Source organism: Harpia harpyja, chromosome 17, assembly GCF_026419915.1.
Source record: "Harpia harpyja isolate bHarHar1 chromosome 17, bHarHar1 primary haplotype, whole genome shotgun sequence".
NCBI lineage: Eukaryota > Metazoa > Chordata > Aves > Accipitriformes > Accipitridae > Harpia > Harpia harpyja.
In genome coordinates this window covers 22302141-22314751 of record NC_068956.1, presented here as the reverse complement: position 1 = coordinate 22314751, position 12611 = coordinate 22302141, and the positions used below count along the sequence as shown (strand labels likewise).

General features: G+C 47.2%; 1 protein-coding gene and 1 long non-coding RNA gene across 2 annotated transcripts; both read right to left on the bottom strand.

The window, feature by feature from the left end:
• Nucleotides 1-2652: 2652 nt before the first annotated feature.
• Nucleotides 2653-3749, bottom strand: LOC128153358 (uncharacterized). The gene is made up of 2 exons (XR_008238943.1): nt 3314-3749; nt 2653-3234 (listed from the first exon to the last, which is right to left on the bottom strand). It is a non-coding gene; the product is annotated as an uncharacterized LOC128153358 (long non-coding RNA).
• Nucleotides 3750-8872: 5123 nt separating this feature from the next.
• Nucleotides 8873-12343, bottom strand: SAP18 (Sin3A associated protein 18). Its single transcript, XM_052812885.1, has 4 exons — nt 12198-12343; nt 11884-11993; nt 10089-10211; nt 8873-9361 (listed from the first exon to the last, which is right to left on the bottom strand). Exons 1-4 carry the CDS (start codon nt 12267-12269, stop codon nt 9205-9207), a joined length of 462 nt encoding a protein of 153 aa, XP_052668845.1. The 5' UTR covers nt 12270-12343; the 3' UTR covers nt 8873-9204.
• Nucleotides 12344-12611: the final 268 nt, after the last annotated feature.

Genomic DNA, 12611 nt, shown 5'->3' with positions numbered 1-12611 from the left:
GCCAGTTTGCTGTTTCCAGTGTGAGCTATTCCTTTGAGTGGCTCCAGGACTGCTCTTAACAGCTGTACATGGTCTTCCTGTTGATGGTTAAAATTCTGTCATTTGTATGAGGGCAGGCATGCAACACATAAGAAGGGAGAGACTGTCCCAGGAGATGGGGAGAAGTATATACTTTTCTGAACTTTCTGAATGTAGCTCCACCTTTTTTTTTTTTTTTTTTTTTTTTTAAATCCTCAGAATATGCAAACATCTAGAGATGCCTGGAAGTATTTCTCCAGTTGCGTAGATCGACCTGTCCTGGCTCAAACCTAGCAAGTAGAAGTGCCTTTTTCCTGCTATTCCAGTCATTCTCCAGGATAAGCGTACATCAAATTAACTGGAGAAGCTGATTTTCTACTAGTTCTGGCCTGAGCACACTGTCATTTTTCTGTGCTAGCTTCTGTTTAAAAATATGTATGTATTATTATGTGTCAGTCTTTGAGCTTGATCAACACTTCTGAATACTAAATAAATCTGTCTCAGATGCTTGGTGGCTACTTGGAAAACTGATCATTCACTGCTATAAAAACACTTATTTGTTCTATCCAACTCCTTCAGAGAACGAAGGCCAGACCTGCTTCCAACATCTTCACAGACTAAAACCACTTAATGGGCTGGATGCTAGTCATGAAACTTCATGGTCTTAAAAAGGTACAAAGTATTCTGCTGCAGAGCAAGAATCTTTCAGCCAGACAGATTTACCAGTGCTAAGCAGGAGGGGGTTCACAGCCTGCCTTCTCCCTCCACAGCACTTCATGGCTACTTTCTTGCCCTGAAGCAAGCCAGATATCCTGAAAGACTCCATTTAACATGAAATGGAATGAGCAGCACTACCGTCCTGTTCCTTGCTGTGTTCCCATCTGCCTTCAACTAATGAAATTCCCAAAAGGACTTATGTATTGGTTTTGTGTGGCAAGGTTTTGGTAGCGGGTGGGGTTACACAACTTATAAGTGTCTTTTCCCTAAACTCGAGAACAACTCTGCATTCCACTGTCCTTTCCTCCATTAGGGAACTGTAGAGTTGTACCTAGCAGTGCTGGGGTTCTCGCCGTAAGCCACTTGCATCATTTTTCTTGCCTATTAAACAATGTTTTCTGCTACATTTCATAGCTATTTCATTGACTAATGTGAAAGGGATTCGATTAATATTTTGAGATACAAGTTATCTTCAAGATGACAATTGAAATCTTAAAATCTTCTGGTCTACTCAAGCTGTTGTGACATGTTGCTGGCATGAGACTTTGGAGTATAGAAACGAAGTTTTACTGGTTAGTTTTGTTTTTTCTTGCCTACAATATTACCCTAATACAAGTAATATTGCTGTTTGTGCTTATATTCTTTATAGCAGGGCCATTGCTCTGAGGTGGATATAATCAGAGCAGCAAAACAAAAACTACTTGTGCTTTACCTTTGAAACCCTTTAGGTTTCAGTAAGGCCTAAGCAGTGGTTTGAGTATTGGGGGTGGGGGAGGGAAAAGTTGGCTGAAGTGAAGGCATAAGCACTGTTGGAAACTGATCTGTGTTCAAAATAAGGTGGGGAGGGAAAGTTTTGTGTTTTGCTTTGTCTTTTCTCCCCCCCCCCCCCCCGATCAGTTTTCTCACAGAGGTGGCTGTGTGGCCATCTGATAAACTGCAAAAGTTCAAATACTGGAATGACCAAGGATGTAGCCATGGGGCTGGAAGAGGGTAAAACTCCACTTAAGCCAGTATCGCTGCTGAAGAAAGGTTTGTCCTGCTGCGCACTAAAGTAATATGTCAGAGTGAGAATAATGCAAAAGAACTTATAAGTTATGTGTTGGTTTGTTGTGGGGTGAATCTGATAACAGCATTGGCCTGTCAGAAAGTGCAGTTTGGATAAACAGTAGCTAAATAAGTAGCAAACGCAGTGGTTCTGTAAGGGACAGTCATCACCTGAAAACAGGCAAATTGACTCAGAGTACGGTTCTGTGTTGTGCTTAATTTAGTTTAACTAGGGGCTGCTTCCACTAGAGGCTGTTTCACCAGTTCTCTTGCACAGAATCTAGGCGTTGTGCAGTTTTGTGATGGATTCCATTTGCTGAGCCACTGAAAGAATAATTGATTTTTTCTCTTCTAGTTTGTCCTCCCCAGCAGTAATCTCAAACTCAGCTTCTGTCTGCGAGCGCTAGATCAGATGTAAGGGAAAGGTGAGAATGGGATCGCATCTTCTAGCGGTAGCCTGCAGTCAGAAAAGATTGAACCCAGCACAAAATTGCACTTCAGTATTTAGGGACATCTGGGAAGCAACCAAAAAAGCATAGCCTTTAGTTTTCCTTCATTTGCCGTGGTTCTTAATCTAAGACTTGCTGTGACCCAAGTACTCCTATACAAATAACGGAATTTTTATAATTAAGAAAATATGGGTTTATAATGAATGGGAAATGCAGAACAGTAGTCATGTTAACTGAACTACTAAAGTAATTTTTTTCTTTTTTTTTTTTTTTTAGGCAAAAGTTGATTAGTAATTGCCTGAGTAGCATCACTTCCACCGGTGTTATTTCAACATTATAGTCAAGGATCTCAGCTCAATTTAATGCTGGACTGCGAGTGTGGCAAGCTATCCAAGGTCAGTGCCTGATGAAATTATTATAGAAATTCATTTAAGTATGTCAAATGTGTCAGCTAACGGAAGCTTCTCTCCATAATCCCATTCGTTGTCAAAGGAGCATCTCGACTGTTCTGCCTAGGAAGCTCCTTAAGATGGTCAGTGCTTTCTTATCTTGGAAATGTTTTGCCTGATGTTAAATACAAATGTAGATCTCTCAGTGAAATGAAACTTTCCAGATGACTGTCAAATGGATAAATGACAAGCATCGCATTTAGCGCCTCCCATTGTGCTTTTATTGATGTTTTTGTAAATCATTGGAGCAATAACTGGAGTCCAGGCTTCCTTGGTTATTTAAAGCATCATGGATGCTTTACATTTTCTGTAAGATGTTATATTTGCTTTGTTCCCTGTTGTCATTATTCAGATGTTCTAGTACTCGTGGTGGTTTTATGTGCTCTGTCAACAGCTGTAGCTGATGTTGGAGCTGCCTTGTATTTTGGGAGTACCTTGTTTCTCCAGGGGACAGTAATTCAGAGATTGTGGCATTCTTATAAATTAAGGAGCAGTGACAACATCCAGTGGCCACACTATGCAATCACATGTACATTAGTCCACAGGAATGCACCTTCCTACCAAGAAAAGACAGCAGTCAGTGCTGACTATATTATCTATCAACTTAAATGTGAAACCTCATGCTGTAATACCTACTTTTAAAAAAGGGCAGTTGACATCATGGCAGGGAGCTGACCAGGTCTGTGAATTTCTTTGATCTTGTCTTGTCTAATTCAAGTTGAAGAGTTTAAAAAAAAAAAAAAAAAAAAGCACAAATGTGCATGCACAGGAAAGGGTCCATGGAAGAAGATGCTGTGGTACACAGGCATTTCTCCTGGGGAGAGACCAAGAAACGTATAGTTTGCAGAATACTGAGCAGGAAGGTGTTCAAATACTTTCATAATTTTTGGCATAATGTATTCCTGGCTTAAAGCCCTGTGGTTATGCTCCCTAATGATTGCTTATGCAATTGTTGTAAACTGATCTAAGGCCTTGCTGCATGGTCCTGCCTTTCCTCTCCTGCAGCTGCAGGTCCCACACCCTTGGTTGTGTCACTGCAGTTGTGGCTGCATGGGAAGCCATTCCTGCTTGCCCAACTACCAGGAACTAATTGTTGTTTTCTAAGGTTAAATTGTTCATGGATGCTGTGCACTGACCCAAATCACTGCTCACCTGCAAAGGCACTGGTGGGTGTTGAGGCAAGGGAAGGGAAACAGCAGGGGGAGTGGGAGCTGGGATGTGCTCCTTTGCTGGCTGTTTAAGCTGCTCGGGAATTGTATCCTGCCTGTCCAGCTGCTTTGGTAAGGTTTCTGGAGGCTGTTGTTCTGCAAGCGCTTCCATGGCAGCTGAAGCAATTCCTCTTCACCCCAGCAGCCATCACTCCTGCTTCCCCCTCCCTGCGACAACTGCTTGCATGGTTGTGCATGAATTGGACTGGAGGGGACGCAGCTACTAGGACAAACCTCACCCTCAGAAGAGGGTCCTTGTATTGGGTTTGTGTGGCAAGGTTTTGGTAGCGGGGGGGTTATAGGGGTGGCTTCAGTGAGAAGCTGCTGGAAGCTTCCCCTGTGTCTGACAGAGCCAATGCCAGCCGGTTCCAAGATGGACCCACACTGGCCAAGGCCGAGCCCATCAGTGATAGTGGTAGCCGCTCTGCAATAACATATTTAAGAAGGAAAAAGAGCTGTGGGGCACACAGAAACAGCAGCTGGAGGAGTGAGAACATGTAGGAGAAACAGCCCTGCAGACCCCCAGGTCAGTGAAGAAGGAGGGGGAGGAGATGCTCCAGGCGCCAGAGCAGAGATTCCCCTGCAGCCCATGGGGAAGACCATGGTGAGGCAGGCTGTCCCCCTGCAGTCCATGGAGGTCCATGGTGGAGCAGATCTCCACCTGCAGCCCCAAGCCGGAGCAGGTGGGTGCCCAAAGGAGGCTGTGACCTCGTGGGAAGCCTGTGCTGGAGCAGGCTCCTGGCAGGACTTGTGACCCCGTGGGGAACCCACGCTGGAGCAGTGTGTTCCTGAAGGACTGCAGCCTGGGGAAAAGACCCATGCTGGAGCAGTTCATGAAGAACTGCAGCCCATGGGAGGGACCCCACGCTGGAGCAGGGGAAGAGTGTGATGAGTCCTCCCCCTGAGTAGGATGAAGCAGCAGAAAATAACATGTGATGAACTGACCATAAACCCTGTCCCCCTGTGGGGTTAGGTAGAGAATCTGGGAGTGAAGTTGTGCCTGGGAAGAAGGGAGGGGTGGAGGGAAGGTGTTTTGAGATTTGGTTTTATTTCTCATTAATTGATTGGTAATAAATTGAGTTAATTTTCCCTAAGTTGAGTCCGTTTTACCCATGATCGTAATTGGTGAGTGGTCTCTCCTGTCCTTATCTTGACCCATGAGCCCTTTGTTATATTTTTCCCTCCCATGTCCAGCTGAGGAGGGGGAGTGATAGAATGGCTTTGGTGGGCACCTGGCATCCAGCCAGGGTCAACCCACCACAGTCCTATAGGTGCAGAGTGGTGTGGTTTGTTCCTGGTCATGTAGGCTGTTGTGATGTGGAGCTGGTAGGACTGTATTTCAAACCTTGAGTACTTTCATATGCATGTGCCTCCCTTCTCCCTTCCAAGCATCAGCCGCCTGCTCTCCAGTGCAGTTCTTAAACCAAAGGCAGCAGGAGTGTGGCATGCTTGCCAGCAGGCCCCAGGATAGACAAGGGTTGCAGGCCAGTGCACAGCCCCAGCTGAGCAGGCAGGTAAGGAGGGTTGTTGGTGCAGGACTGCTGCGTGCCTGGTGCTGTTCTTCAAAAGCCCAACCTGGAACCACAGTTGGGGCTCTCCCCTCTTGTCCTCCAAAGCTGGGGGTATGTGCTTCCTGGCTTTCAGGTAGGAGACCTCAGCAGAAGACTAGAAGGAAACGGGTCAGCTATGCTTGCTCCTGTCTCTTGCTTGGCAATGCAACGGAGTGCTGGCAGGTCTTCTACATCTCTCAAACATGCACTGAGGACTTAAGGAAAGGAATAGTTGAATTCAAACAGCATACACAGTGAGGTTGTCTAGGCCAAGTGCAGTTTCAGGCCCCTGTTAAAGACACCCTCCCCCCCCAACTCTCCTCAAGCCTGAAGACACTAACTCGTGTTTGCCTGGAACACAGGCTGGGGAATTCATGCCTCAGCCAGCACTAAGAGGAGCTCATGCAGACATGCCCTTGAAGCTGTCACTTGCAGAGTTCACTGGATTTTCTTGCTTGAGTGTTGAAGAGGTCAAGTGAATGGGCCAGGATGTCTCTACTTAAGCCTGTCATTTCTGTGAGACTGGAAATACCCCAGGGAAGGTCCCAACCACCCCCAACCCCTCTGAACCCAGCCCTTAGCCATTTTTTCTCTCCAGTGCCTTGCCCCAGTACACCAGCCAGGCACCTCCTCCACATCACCGACAGGTCTTTGTGGCCAGGCACAGTGCCTGCTGTGTACAACATGGGTGTTTTACAATTCACATTCCTCAGGGTCCTGTTCTGTTGGAGGAACTGATGCTTTTTTTTTACCCCAGCTGATCTGCTGTAATGTCTAGGCACAAGGGCTGAGAATACAGCAGCAGGTAATTGGATTGCTTTGGTTTTGGTAGGTCCTCTCTTAGCTGTTGCATTACTTGCAGTGCTGTTCTTTGAACACAACCATAGCTGCTGTCATTCATTTGCTCTGACACAACAGGGTTTCTGAGACCTTCTAATTTTTCCATGCTTTCCATAGCAAGAGTGAGAACTTGCTGATAATGCTTAATATTTTCCTGCTGCAACACAACTGTTTCTGCTTTTGACCAGAGCTGTAAAGCAAAACTTAAGCCTCCACAACTGCTCTAGTCAGTTGGCAAATGCAGTGCCAGAGTGAGGAGTGTGTCTGACACAGCCCAGGTTATTGACAAAGTGTGTGCGAGCCTTGTCCTCAGTTCTTAATTAGGGAGGGAATTAACCTAGATACCAGTTCCTCCACCAGAGACACAGGTAGCCTTTCCCAAAAGCACTGCAGAAGACCTTCCTTAGAAGCCAAAGAAGGGGGACAGAAGAGGGTGAACCATGGGCAGAATTGAACCTAAATCCCTCAGTCTATACTGCACTGAGAGACGCCTGAGAGAGAAGAGTAAATAAATCGCAGCTCATAAAAGCAAGCATGCCTCATCCTCAGCAGACAGGAACACTTACTTTGGTAAGGCTCTGCTAAGGCCTTAGGTGAGGAAGGTGAAGGCCCTAAGGAGCAGCTACAGCTTCTGTTCCTGCTCCTGCCCATCTCTCAGCACACAGGGGCATGACATGCAGAAAACAAGCACCTGGCTCTCTCCAGACCAGCTGGATGCTCAGGGTCAGCTCGCAGAGGCAGACAGCCCAGCGACAGCTGAAGCCTGCTCTGACAACCAGAGGCACCTGCATGTCTCAAGATCTCCCCCTGCAGCAACAGAAGAAACTGAGCAAGCACTGAGCTCTGGGAAGCCACAGGTCCCATCCTCCTGTGTTGCACCGATTTGCTGGGAGATGGGTCACCTCTTCTTTCTCCTGCTCCTTAAGAAGGTACCAGGCAACATCAAGCAGACCAGCCTTCCAGTTTCCCCATGGACAACTGAGACCCCTTAGCTACCCCTTCCTCTATTTCATGATTCTAGAAGCTGGCTGCTACACCCCCAACAACCTCCAGCTTAATCAGTAACTTTTTAACACAGAACAGCCTCGAACCTTGAACCTCGCTGCTCCTTGGCTTTGCCCCAACACCCAAGGGTTACAGGATATTGAGAAATTGCTGCTCAATACAAGCTGCAAGTATTTGTGAAAAACCACCTTACTGAGGACTCAGCAGTGAGATTTACCCAGCTCAGACTGGTCAGTGTAGGGTCCAAAATCATATGTATTCATTAGATAAAGAAAGATAACTAAGGGAAAGAGGCTACTACACTCACCTTCCTTGGGAGTTCTGGAAATCAAAATTGGATGTTGTCCTCTTGGTCAGTGTATGCTGACAACACACTGTTTGTGGTCAACAGCCCAGGAGATGTAGGTATGCGAGCCAGCTGCCTCCACCCCACAGGTTGGCTTGGCCAAGAACCCAGTGGTCAGGGTCAGGACTCCCACACATACTGCCACAGTGCAGTCTTGCTGCCTCACCTCCTCTCAGTTCATCTCAACCACAGGCAAGAGCATCTCTGGGCAGAGCGCCTGCCATTACATTTTTGTTCGGAAATAGTTCTGTCTGCTCCTTAGTCAACCTCAGTCTGAAAACACAGGATTTCTTCTGGCCAGGTCTCTGCAGATACTCCCATCTTCAAAGACAGTGGTTTCCAAAGTGGGGTGTGCAAGTCAAGCCAAAGACAAGACACTCTCCAAAGTGGTACACGTGCAAGGGGGGTGCAGGAAGAAAATATTTTTTGTACCATTAATAAATACAATATTAAAATATTTTTTCAAGTATTTCACCTTTTTACACCTATTTTTGTGTAGTTTTATAACATACATTATATATTAGTACAGTAGTAGATGTATGTAATTTATAAATAATTTGGGGGGCACACACTCAAAACTTTTTTACGGATAGGGTCATGCGATCAAAGAGTTTGGAGACCACTGTTCTAAGAAAAGCAGGATCTTCAAAGACAGCTTTATACCTTCTGTTTTTAAAGACAACACTAGTTCCTTCGGAACTCAAGTAAGGCTGATGTGCAAGCATGCTGAACCATGCCTTCCTCTGATAAGGCCAGCAGCTCCCCAGTATTGTGGGATGCAGTGGCATCACTGAGACCACTCCCAATCCATGGATTATCATCATCTTGGCACAAGATAGAGCAGTCCCTGGAAGCTGTAGTAGTCTGCCCTGGCTCCCCTCACAATCCCAGAGGACAGGCAACCTTACACAGCTCACCTCTGACTTTTTACGTCAGCAGGGAGAGCAACACTGAGCTTGCCTGCCTTTGACCACACCACTCACATGCTACCCTCCAAAACCCAGCCAGCAGTGGCTTAAGAAGTCCTCCTGCAAAAAGGAATCCCCATCAGGCCACCTGCCTCTACTTATCAAGCTCACAAGTTATCAGATAAAGGCTTTGGTCCTCCTTTCAATTTCAACTTCTGCTTAAAAGCCTACTTCTCAATTTGTCTGCAGAAATCCACTTTTAAAAAAAAAAAAAAAAACAAACAAAAAAAAAACCCACACAACAACCAACCAAACCAACACCAACCACCACACTACCAAAAGATTAAGAACATCAATCTTTATTCCAACCAAGAGAGAACTACAGAACACCTGTAACCCTTCTGGTCATATTTTATGGAAATCTTGAAACACCGGACACACTGACTTACTGTTCAAACTATAACAATCAGGGATAGGATGATGGCACTGCTAAAGAGAAGTGTTTCTTCTAAACAAACTAAAACTTAAGGTTTAAAAGTTAACTTTCATTTCTGATGCTTAGCTTTGTCTTCATGTGTTCTTGCTTAGCAACAAAAGCAAAAAAATAAGCCTGCTTTAGAACAGCAAGTAGGAATAAACAGAAGATGTAATCATACAAAGAAGCAATAGTTTAGTATGGTCTCATGCGGCTTGATGGGGGTGGTGCGCGATTTGGAGGAGTAATTGCTATATCCAAGTAGTCTCCTATCTGGAATTTCTGAGACTGCAATGTCATGGAATCATCTGTGCCCTTCCTGCCCGACATGGTACTCCCAATCTCCTTCACCCTGCGCGCAGGAGAGGAAAGGCAAGTTAGTTATCAGACGCAAATCTCTCTAGATGTCCAAAGCAGGAACTGTATCGGCTCAGAACAACCTTCCCACGCCATCCTCTGCACTGTATTTAGCATTTAGCTAGGTACACAGCATGCTGGGGTCTTTCTCTCCAGTACCAGGTGCAGCAAGAAAAGCTACACTGAATCCTCTTTCTGATGGGGCAGAGGGGTGGTGGAACCTTCTACTGTATTAAGTTAAATACTAGAGAGAAGCCCTTGCCCCGTTCCATACAGACACAGAACAAGACCCCACAGACTGCAGAGCAGGCTATATGCACTGGTTGCTGACAAAGGTTAGCTCACACATACTGTTTTTGAGGACAGACACCTGCAACAAGATCGCTGCTAAAACTCAAATGCATTCTCAGATGCAAGACCTACCACACCTTCTATCACCAGAAACAAAGCTTTATCTCAGGCTGTAGATCCGTGTTCTGGTGGGCTGCCAATACAGTGACCAAAGCCTTCAAGCACGCAGCTTTGTTGTTTTGGGAACACATTAACAACAATGGTCACCAAGCGAAATTTAGAGTTTGTAGTGGTCATCATGTAGTGTGTTATCAAGAACTTCAGAAGTTTGGTATGTGGGTCCTGACCTTTCAAATCAGTGTTAATGAAAAATAATTTACTGTTCCAGTGCCTGAATTATTCTACTAACCCAGAGAAGAAATGCCATTTACCTATACCCAGGCCTCTTCAGATCTGTAAAAACAATTGCAAAATTGAAGTGTGTGCCCTTCTTCCGTGCTTCTGGGTAAACTTCTTTCACTAAGCTGGTCAGCTCTTTCAGAGTTGCGTCCATCCTAAATTAAACAAACAAACCAAAGCAGTTCACGTTCTCAAAAGCAACGATAAAAAAAGCTTCCCCAAACCCATTTAAGATGGAATCAATATATTGCTACAACTTAAACCATGTATTTCCTTGCCTTTGCATACTTTCTATCGATACCTGAAGATGAGCAAGATGTTACATTTCGGCTACACAGTGAGCCATTGATTTCACAACTATACAACATTCCAAACAACACATTTTGTCTAACAATCAAGTGGCAAGAAGTTGCTCTAATTATTGATTATAACACCTGGGAGAAGTCACCACTTACCGTACACTGGAGGCAACTAGTGCAAATGTAGCTTCTAATTAGCTTCCAATTTACTGTGTTATTAAGACAAATCTCTTCACCTCCATATACATTTCAACATTTGTTTTTCCAGGTCTCTTGGAAGAGTTACCATTTATACAGTGGGGGCCTATTTATTTTTAAATGTATTAACGCATTTATACAATGAACAGCATAATAGTGTTTCCTTACCTAAGTTAACATCTATGTTAAAATAGTTTCTTGAATATTAGAGGAAGTTTAAGAAAAGAAGGAAAAAAATTAACACGAGTTTTCTATTTCCATCAAGATTTCCATTTCTGCCCGAACAGGCAGCACTCCTTTTCTCAGCCTCCAACCAGACCAGGGCTAAAGCTCATTTCTAGAATTTCAAGAACAAAAGGACTCAATCATCACAACTAAAGCAGCTCTAATTATACAGACTGTACACTAACTCCAAGCAACCAAGGAGCAGTGTGTTGACAGACAAAGCCCATTCTGACTTCCGCAGATGGCAAACAGCTCAGATGCCATCAATAGCCTGGACTGGGTCCATAAATCCCATTAAGAAGTGAATTAGAACTGCATGCTTTGCTAGCCACAAAAATGGATTTATTCAACCGTATGACATACAAGTTATACCCCCAACAGATACCTTGAAGAAAAAACAGGATTTTAAGAGTACTATAATTCACTTTCAAAAGCATTCTTCAAAATACTATAAACAAAAACTAACGTGTTTGCAACACAGACTAAAGCAGAGCTCCAAACTAAACCTGAAAGCAATAAAAAGCAGCTCTGTTAAAGCACTGCTACCTGACCGTACCAAAAGAAACACGTTATTCCACTTTCAAGAAGGTCTGACGTGAACCAGTGCACCATTCACACAACAGTTCAAGCCTTCTGAGACAACTACTTCTACTGAAAAAACAGGGCTGTTGGAAAACAATTTAAGCATTAAAGGACAACCTCCGTGTTGAACAGATTCGTTGTGATAACCAAAGATACGCCACAAGGCGAGCCTCCGATGGCGTGCATCAGTAATTGGGCAATTCAACCGCAGTAAGTTTCAGCGAGCAACAACCGGCACTTGGCTAAAGTCGCGCTTCCACGGATGCCACCACACCTAAGCTGCCGTGGCTGTAGGCAGCAGCCATCCGTTTCGCCTGCCCCCGCGGAGCACACAATCCCCCCCCCCCGAAAACTCCCCCGCGTTTCCTGCTTTAAACGAGGCCTCTCGAACTCCCCCTCGCAGCTGACTGTCTACCAGACAAGGAGTTCCAAGCCAGGCAAGCCCCCCGATGACACCGCCGGGAGCCCCGCTCGCCTCCGTGCCGTGGGTCCGGCCGGGGGGGGGGGGGGACCGCGCACTCACCAGGTGTAGATCTGCAGCTCGCTGGAGGGCACGTTGCCGCGGGAGAACTCGTCCATGCGGTGGTGCCGCCCGTTGTTGGTGGTGAAGACGCGAAGCAGCAGCGGGCACGTCTGCGGGGCGAGCCGAGGATGCGGGGCCGGGCGAGGACGCGGGGCCACTCGCCATGTCCCACCACCCCCACCCCCGGCCCCGGCCCCGGCCCCGGCCCGGCCCGAGGCCTCACGGCGCCGCCACCCCCCTTGCTCCCACCCCCGGTGCCCGCCCCGCCGCGGCCGGGAGCGGCGTAAGAGGCCGCGCGGCACCGCCCCCGGCACCTTTTCCCGGTCGATCGGCTTCTCCGGCTCCTTCTTAATCTCCTCCTGCGTGACGCGAGACTCCACCGCCATCTTGCCCCGCCGCGCAAACAACCGACGGACCCGGATGTCTCGCCGGGCGCCTCAGATCTCGCGAGAGGAGGGAAAGGGCGGGGCGGGGGCCGGGCCGGGCGCAGCGCATGCGCGCGGGCAGGGCGGGAAAGGCGCGGGGGCGGTCGTGCGTGGGGCGGCCGCTGTGACGGGGCGGGGAGGCCACCGCCGGCCGGAGCCCGGCCGCGGGGCGAGCGGCTGGTTTGCAGGAGGAGGGGAGGCGCGGCGCGGCCGCCCGCCCGCGGGGCCTGCGGGGAAGGGTGGTCGGCGCAGCCCGGGAGCGGCCCTCAGCTTCCCGGCCGCGGGAGGGGCGGCGCTCCCCGG